The following is a 9336-nucleotide window of genomic DNA, read 5'->3' on the forward strand; positions in this document are numbered from 1 at the left end:
TTTGCTACTTTTGGTACTTTTTATTTTTGTCTAAAATTCGATATTACTTATTTCTGTCTTAACGAAACTGTTAAGACAAAGAAATAGCAAATGATCAAAGGAAAGATGTTTGTTCTTATACAAATTTGATACTGTCTTTTTTGACGTTTTTTGACTGTTTTTAATAATGACTTTTGACTTTTTGACCTCCATATCTCGATAACTACTTCTCCAAAACTAAGAAATGATACATCAAAATTTAAGTTTGTCTTTCCTCTTTACCATGAAATAAGAATTTAGTTAAAATTCAATTTTTTTCGTACACAGTTACCCTCCAAACTCTTATACTTTTTCGTGGGTCACCCGGTACTATCGAACAACACATTTTTTACTCAATAGATATTGATACACTGGTTCCTAAAAGCCCCCATTGAGCCTTCTTGTACAATTATTTTTTGAAAATTGGATTTTTTTTCCCAAATTTTGAAGATCTTGGTACACTGTGCAATGGGGGAAAGTTTAGCTTTATAACATTTTTAGTTTCCTCACAATCTCAATCCAAACTTGTACACTTTTTTTGAAACACCTGGTAGATCATCTCTTCTATAAAAGCTGATATTATCATGAAACTACCCGGTTATCAAGAACAAGAGTGAACACTTTTTCCACAAACAATGTGGACTCAAATTTAACACTTAAAAATTAAGCTGTATAAAGCAGGTATGGAGGATTCGAGAAGGAGAAATTCAGATCTTACAGCTAGAAATTAAGATCAAAGAAACAGAGAGGAAAGTTTAGAGGTTCTTTGTACTCTGAGAAAAAAAGATTCAAATCTGAGAAGCTAGGATGCAGGGGCAAAACATGAATGAGCCGATTGACCGTAAAGGTCTACTGATCGTTACCTCTAAGAATTAATACCAACTCTTCCCTGCATCTCTTACTAAGTAAGACAGTGTAGAAGTTCACTGGTATATACCTGGTGCTTGCTGTGGTGGTGGTGGTTCTTGTTGGTATCTCTCAGACTCTGATATTTCATCTAATGGATTAAAAAGAATTGCCCCTAAACCAAACTTTTCTCAAAAAAGCATTTTAGATTTTAGAATCATCCTAATATCTTGATATTGTTATTCAAAAAACATTTCAACAAATATTTTTCAGCATAAGCTTTTACGCATTTACTTGGAGAATTCTCCCATCAGCTCCAAAGCATACCCGAGAGAGAAAGAATTTTGAAGCTTCAATAATAGCAAAAACCCGTCATTAAAAATTAAAATTGAAACGAAAATTTTACAACTTTTTAGACATGGAATTACCTAGAGATATTTGCAACAATACCTTGTATACTCTCATGAGTATTAGTGCAATTATCTCAACTTTTAGCTTTTTTTATAAATTTGATAACATTTTATTTTGAACGTTTTACTTGTATATGCACTGATGATGTTTTTTAATAAAACGAAAAGCTTATGCTGAAAAATATTTGTTGAAATGTTTTTTGAATAATAATTAATTTTCTGGCTATTTTATTACAACAATCTTGATATTGATCATCTGCGAACCAAAGTTCAAAAACAATAACTAAGCGAGTATGAAAACCTACTTTCAAACGATCCAAATAAAAGAAAACCATCCAGTAAATTAAATGTCATAATATCCACCTTCAATCAACCACGCAGAGCAAAAGGATACTAAAAGAAACATAGCTTTTGTTCATTGTCCAGATGAACCAAACGAACCCTTTCGAAAAATCCAATTTCGGTTTTAAGTTAAAAACTTTTTAACAATATTTATTACCATTGTCAGTGTCTATGACAGCCATAGAGTTTAAAAGTTCAAAACCCGAATCGTTGACTGGTGTGTACATATCTTCTTCCTAAATTTTAAAATAGAAACTTTTTTAGAAATAGAAACAAAGAAGGAGAGTATATGCATCATTCAAGTTTTGTAGAACATAACCATCGAACCAACCGAACCAAATCGAAAGCAATCGACCGATTGAAATTCGATTGTCGAACGCAATCGAACGTCAAAATTCTGGGTAATATTCGATTGGTTCGATTGTTGTCCGACTACATTCGATTATCGTTCGATTGCATTTAACGTAAAGCAAAGAAGAGTGTTTGACGCCCTTTGATGCCCCGTCGGGATCAACTTTGTCTGTACACAAACCCGATATCTACGGCTAATTTCAAAATTCATTGTCGTTGAGGGTCTGTTGTCATCGTCTTTTCTGGTTTGAGATTTCTCAAACCAACCGCTGCGATGGAGTGCTGTTGGAGTTTCGCGAGAAATCGGAAGCGATAAGAGAAAATGGCCGTCAGACTTGTCAGAATTGTTTTCATGACAAAAATGGCTTCTTATATCTTTAATAATTGTAATAAAAGAGAGCTCTAAATGAAGACATTCTATTGCAAAATAAATCTTTTTGGTTTGCACAAATCGAATGTTTTTTGTTTACATTTTGAATCTTTGAGTTCACGAACGTGAGAAAGAAGTTGTTTGATCTTGTTTTCAAAGTGGTTTTAACTTCAGTTCTTTGCAAAAGAATATACTCAGCAGTACTCAGAGTATCTCTGTATATTTTTATGTTCCAATCCATTATTTTTTTTACTGCATTTGATCTATGTAACTACGTAGAGTGGTTATAGTTTGTTTTGTTGGCATAACTTTTGTAAAAAATGCTTATGTTTTTCTTTGGCGGACTAGATATAAATATAGGGTAATGGGATAATAATTTCTGTTAGACAATTTTGAATATGTCTTCGTTACTTTTCAGCTTTTAGTTTGGCTCAAAAACATTAAAAAAGCAGCCAAAACATGCTTAGAAAGTGACCCTCAATCATGGACCCCATCCCTTTGTTTACAATTGTCGTAGCTTTGTGGCTGCCATTTTATTTTAGAATTATTCTTCATCGCAGAGGTCTCCGTACGAGAAATTTTTTATCAAACAGACAATGCACACAGATTGTACTACGCTACAATAATCGTGAGATACACTCTGGTACAGAGTAGGATCAACTACTCTAATAGTTATATTACGGAACTTAACTGTAAAATCTGTGACACAGTAAGGCAGAATTCTGTAATCTAAATCTCCGAATGCAATCGAACTCAATCGAATCTGAAAATTGCGGTAATATTCGATCGATATTCGATTGCGTTCGATTTAGTTCGACTGGTTCGATCGTCGATTCCGTTCGATTGAGATCGTCTGGAGAGGGAGGAGGTGAACCTTCCAGTATAACAAAATACGATCTACAATTGAGAAAGATAGACAGACAGACAGACAGACTAAACCTGTGCCACGAGACCAAGCTCATTTTCCATCTTCTCCGAGTCCGATTTTTGCTAAAATGAAACATTATGAATTATATATTGAATTTATTGCAAATGACACGAGATTTGCCAAAACTTTAACCGATATTTTATTTCAATATTTTCAACAATTCGACATTTCAATAGTAACGAAATTTCAAGCTAGAATTCTACCGCTATCAANGGGGTGTTTTCCACCAGCCTTGCATAACTTTTGATCTAGAAAAGATATGGACTTGAAATTTGGCATAGATGTTCTCTACCATAAAAGGAGTTGGGTTGATGACGTTATCATAAAGGTGATGACGTCATCACAAAGCTTCACAATTATCGCTGACCAATGAAAAAGTACTATTCAATAAAATAGTCATTAAAGTTGAACGAATGGAGATTTTTCAATTCTGTTTTGAATTTCTAAAAGCCAAAAAGAATACCTTTAACATATTTGCCGGTTTTTAATATTATAATAAAATCGAGGCTTAAAATCCATGCAGAAAATGAGTAAATTTTTTCAAAAAACAATCAGTCATTTTATGACGTCAGCAGTTTTGAAAATTTTAAAAATATTTTTCAAAATTTATCATTGATACCTAAAACCTGTCAAAATTTGAAGTCAATTGGATGCTTAGATCAAAAGTTATGCTAAATTTAAGATTTTGGGATTTTACAGGGTTTTAGGTGGATTTTATGATATGCCTGCACAAAAAAGTCATAAAACCTGATCTGGTCGGTGTATAATTGTAAAATTTGGTATACATGCTGCTACTAGGATTATATTAAAAGTCAAAAACTTTCAGAGTGTTAAAAAAGAATTTCAGTGAGCTATTAGCAAAAGAGTGCCAGCCTGGTGGAAAACACCCCCCCCCCCCTGATAAAAATAGGGTTAATTCGGCAAAACGTGCCTCTAACCAGCAAAATTAGTTCACATAAATAATTTAACTAAAACCAATTCCTTTAAGGCTTTGTTTCATCAATCACAGAATCCGGGAGAAATGTAAGAATTTGAAGAAAACCTTTACCAATGCATTCAGAATATGTTTTTTAACTTACAAAAATGGTATCGACATTATTCTCATTGATGTCTTCAAACCAATCAAAGTTTGATATGTCATCTGACTGAGAGTTCCATGTGTCATCTGTTGTAGCGTTTGATTTGTCGTTTGGATGAGGGTTTGATGTATCATCTTCTGCCTGATGGTTTGATGTGTCATCTGACTGAGTGTTCCATGTGTCATCTGTTGTAGCGTTTGGTTTGTCGTTTAGATAAGGGTTTGATGTATCATCTTCTGCCTGATGGCTTGATTTGTCATCTGCCTGATGGTTTGATGTGTCATCTGATTGAGGGTTCCACGTGTCATCTGTTGTAGCGTTTAATTTGTCGTTTCCCTGAGAGTTTGATGTATCATCTTCTGCCTGATTGCTTGATTTGTCATCTGCCTGATGGTTTGATGTGTGATCTGTTGAAGCGTTTGATGTATCATCTTCTGCCTGATGGCTTGATTTGTCATCCGCCTGATGGTTTGATGTGTCATATGACTGAGGGTTCCATCTGTCATCTGTTGTAGCGTTCGATGTGTCGTCTGCCAAATACCTAACTAATTTTTTAAATCCTGAAAATATTGGTGTTTCGCGAATTTGCCGGAAACAGCAAAATTAAATTCCGCAAAAATTTGTTCCGGCGAAAATTTCTTCCCTTAAAGGTATATAAAAAAGTGTGTACAAAAAAACACCCCCTTCTCCCGGGGGGGGGGGCGGCTAGGCAAAATAACCGACGGCGGGCATGTGCGGGCACTAAGGGTACCTTTTCAATGATGTCTAAAATGCACTGTAAGGGTAGTAGAAATTTCAGAAATTCTTGAGAAATTTTGATATTTTTTGCAAAAATCCCAGAATTTTGGTCAATTTTTGCACTGTAAGGGTTGAAAATTTGGTGGAAAATGCACTGTAAGGGTATGATTTTCAACAATTTTTGCTGCACTGTAAGGGTGCAATTTCAAAAGCCAATTTTAGTCCGCACATGCCATCGGTCCCGGTGAGATTTTTTCAGCCAGTGGGGGTAAGAATAGCGGACCAAAAGCCAATGGGGATCGATGTTCCCATTTTGCTCATGACTGGGGATTTCAATTCTATTGTTTTTGAGCCAGAAAATTCAGCGGGGATGGAAAAAATAGCACAATAATTTCCAATGAGGATTGGCTATCTTTTCACCGGGGACGATATTTTGGCCGAATTTTCCAGTGGGGCTTTGAGAAGGGGGTGTAAAAAATTGATGAAGGTAGGTAGGTAGGTAGTCTTATTGTTAAAAGTGACTAGGAACGTAAAACAAATTTTCTTACATTTCCAAATCTTAAAACAAAGTTTCGCACTATAGCCAGAGCTTTATGATTGATTATTCAAAATGGTAAACATTTAGAATTTCTTTTCTAAAACTAAATCAAAACTAAACTTCAAGGAACAACCAGATAAAAAATGAAATGGATTAAAACTAGTAAGATAAAGTGATTTAAAATCTCAGATTTTTGTACCCCACATTGAAATTCTGTGTTTTTAAGGGTATCAAATTTTGTACCTTACTTCTGCTTATTTCTGGGTCGAGCGTATGGTCGTTTTAATAACAAATGCCCCCCCCGGATATTAAGTTCATCAATCAAACGAAGGAAGAAACATCAATAATAAAAACACTTTTACGAAGAGGTATTTTCGGTTTTTGTTTGTGAACAGAAGATTTACAATGAAAGAAATCAGTCCTGCTAGGTAGATAGACAGTTGTTAGTCAAGGTCAACGAATTGAGCGAGAATCGGCAGTACATCGTTGAAGGCTTTCGTTTTGAAGGTGTCGAAATCTTCTGATCTGCAATACGGGCAAGACGTGGTGAGTAATATGTTGCACAAGCTGCAAGGGATTAAGTTTTCACAAAACTTTGAAAAGAATACGGGACCCTCAGAAGGGACCTCATGGCATATCTTGCATGCCATTGCTTCTTTCATTGGCTTTACTAAGGATGAATTGATACAGCTAACCAGGAGCTTTTTGATCTCTTCGATGGTCTCTTTCTCGTTTGAGGGAGTTGTAGTTGGAACCGGAGCCAGAGCCAGAGTTACAGTTGAAGCGGGAGTTGATGCCGGAACCACGGCGAAATTTTTTCTTGCGGGGGCTGTCCAAAATGCAATCTCTATAATAAACCGGTCAATTTTTAAAATTTCTTCCCAGTTGAAATCATTGAAAGTATTACTGAAATTTTGTTGGTTAAAATTTTTCCAATCTTAGTAATAGCCTTTTGTTTTATCAGATAAGTTATCAAATTGAGAATTATTAAAAATACAAAATTGTAAAAGGTGATCAGCTATTCCAGTAATGAAATTGCCACTACTAGTGCAGTAAGGTGTTGGAGAAATGAAAATATTGTCTATCAATGTTCTAGATTTATCAGTGATTCTTGTAGGAAGGGTTATGTGTGGTTTGATTGAATAACTACTGAGGATATCTAGATATTCGAAAATTTCAGGTTTTGATTCAAACTCAAGAAGATCTAGATTGAAATCCCCTAATAAAACCAAAGTTTTGTTTTCTTTGCTTACTTCATCAAGGAGAGTACCAAATTTGGGTAAAAAATCTTTAATTTTGAGTGTTGGGTGTTTATAGATTGAACCTACAATCAGATCCGATGTTCCAACAAAGACTTCTGCAAAAGTTGATTCAAGAAATTTAGGGACATAAAGGAGGTTTTCAAGATCATTTCTTCGAAAAGGCTTCAGATTTTCATGAATGTAGAGTGAAGAACCACCAGCTTCAGCCTCAGTGGGTGTATGAAAAGATTTATAATCCTCAATAGGGAAATCAATATGCTCTGAACGAATTCTAGTTTCAGTGATGCCAATAATTTTAAATCTATGATTTATTTTTTAGCTAATAAAAGTGTGGAAGTTGTCGAAATGCTTGTTCATGGAACAGATGTTAAGATGAAGAAAAGACAAGTTCTTGTTGTCAAAGTTTTCAGAGTTAAAGGAAAGTTCATCAAAATATTCACAACTGTTATCAACATGATTCAAAGCGTTCAAATTACAGCGAATACAGGTCCAGGGGTCTGAATCATCAGAATCAGCCAGCCTATCAAACTCAAACTGACTTAAATGATTGCACTTAGGGTGGACCCAAAAATTACATGAGTTACAAAAAATAGCATCATTGATTATTTGTTTACCACAGATTGAACAAGGACAGTTGTCGTTTACGTCCTGCATAGTAAAAAAGACTTGTAGAAAATTGTTAAAACACAACAGGAATAGAGAAAAGGAATTCAGAAAATCTGATTAAGATTAAATAAAGAAAAATACTTATGTAAACTTGGCATCAAAGTCAAAACCAGGGAAACTTTCCTTCAGTTCATTCAGATGAGATATTTTAGTACCTTTTCTTTCATTTGGATTGTCATTGATAAAAATATGCCCATTGAAGACCCAGAATCTGTCAATGAGCTGTGCGGTATGTAATTGTTTGCATTTACCCCAGAGGAATTTGTTATAGGGACAAAGATTGTTGTTGATGAAAGTTTTTGAATTATCAAGTCCCATATTGTGGAATTTCCTTCTAATGTTTTTGTTATTACCATCTTTAAGCATTTTTTTGTTTCGGTGAAGGTCATCGCAGAACTTTCTGTTGGTAAAGCGTAAAATAGTCTTTTTCGGGGTATTCCCTTTGGTCTTATCTGCTAAACGATGACAAGCCTCAATATCTTGCTTTTTGACATGAACATTCAAGGCTGAACAAATCTATACAACTTTCTTTTCCAGATCTTTCTGTTCAACTGTGTCGGGGATACCATAGATTTCAATGTTGTTGCGGCGAACATATTGTTGAATATCAATCAGGTCTTTCTCTAGTCGAAAGATTTGTTTATCTTTGGTTTTAAGTTCATTCTTAAGTTTGTTGATTTCATTGGTCAGTTCTTCTTTTTGATCATTTAATAATAGATTAATGAAGTCCATTTGGTTCTTTGTGAAAGGAGAAGATTTACCATTGGTGATAGGTGGACTGAGCATACCTTCCTCTTGATTGTTATTATCTGTTTGATCAGTGTTTGTTGAATCAAAAAACCAAAATATTCCTTCAATGTGAGTGGAGGCATCCTTTTCATGACTTTGAATGTTTGATGGAGCTGATGAAGTTAGTGAAATTGATCTTTGCTTTTTTCTTTGAGTAATATTATATTCCTCCATGATGATTGTGTTAGTATAATATCAAAGCAACTTTAATATTAAAAACAAGTCAGAAAATCACACGCCATTTTTGAAGTTTTGAAAAGAGCACGACCGAACTCGACGAGAGCAAGACGATCAAATCTGTGTTTAGACTAGACTCGTCAACCTTTATGATAGACGTTAGGTGATCAGGATAGTCCATTGAACAACTAATTACAACTGTTGCCTTAAGATGAAATAATTTATCCTGTTTTGACTGAGGACAACTTATGTATGCTGAAGGAATTTCCCTATTCAATAGAACATAGCGTTAGCCTAAACGTCTATCATAAAGGTACAGTCTGTTTATTGAAGATTCAAAAGACGCATCAACGTGTAAGTGTAATTTACAAAAGAAGCTTACAAATTTTGTGTTATGACACTTAACTGTGTTGCTAATTCTAGTGACAGAAAGAAACAATTTTCAAAATATTGTTTTATATACAAGGCTTAATCTTTTCTCACTTTTCATCCTACATTATATTACAGAAGGATATGATGTTGGTAATTGGGTATATATATTCTTTTTAGTACTATAAAGGGCCTTTTGGGAAAGATCAGGCAGGTTATTTTAGAATATTTTTGAGTCAAATTATTCTACAGTAGGAGAGAACTTTGCAAGTCATACATATGTCAACAAGCTCTTTTCTGATCTTTGAAATATCTAAAGATTTTCACCGTTTGCACTCAGAAAAATCTCTCTAAAATCTCCACTTCTCAAAATTCCAGGAAATTATAACACAATATAAACTAAAAGAGCCTATATATTATGGATGAACAAATTACTCTGATCAAGAAAAGTTT

The 9336-nt window shown here is 34.4% G+C and overlaps 1 protein-coding gene across 1 annotated transcript; it reads right to left on the minus strand.

Moving 5' to 3' along the window:
- Window positions 1-1756: 1756 nt before the first annotated feature.
- LOC136813790 (N-acetylmuramoyl-L-alanine amidase domain-containing protein SAOUHSC_02979-like) lies at window positions 1757-8511 on the minus strand. The gene is made up of 4 exons (XM_067070282.1): window positions 8071-8511; window positions 4345-4806; window positions 3277-3327; window positions 1757-1852 (listed from the first exon to the last, which is right to left on the minus strand). Exons 1-4 carry the CDS (start codon window positions 8509-8511, stop codon window positions 1757-1759), a joined length of 1050 nt encoding a protein of 349 aa, XP_066926383.1.
- Window positions 8512-9336: the final 825 nt, after the last annotated feature.

This window comes from Clytia hemisphaerica, unplaced genomic scaffold (genome assembly GCF_902728285.1).
Source record: "Clytia hemisphaerica strain Z4C2 unplaced genomic scaffold, Clytia hemisphaerica genome assembly, whole genome shotgun sequence".
NCBI classification, from domain to species: Eukaryota; Metazoa; Cnidaria; class Hydrozoa; order Leptothecata; family Clytiidae; genus Clytia; species Clytia hemisphaerica.

What these genes read in the sequence shown, in the direction of transcription:
- LOC136813790 (XM_067070282.1), bottom strand. Translation starts at nt 8,511, where the DNA reads ATGGAGGAATATAATATTACTCAAAGAAAAAAGCAAAGATCAATTTCA. An exon ending in AAGATCTGGAAAAGAAAGTT is followed by an intron (nt 4,807 to 8,070) that starts GTATAGATTTGT and finishes TCAAACCATCAG; the next exon opens with GCGGATGACAAATCAAGCCA. An exon ending in AGCTTGGTCTCGTGGCACAG is followed by an intron (nt 1,853 to 3,276) that starts GTTTAGTCTGTC and finishes TTTAAAATTTAG; the next exon opens with GAAGAAGATATGTACACACC.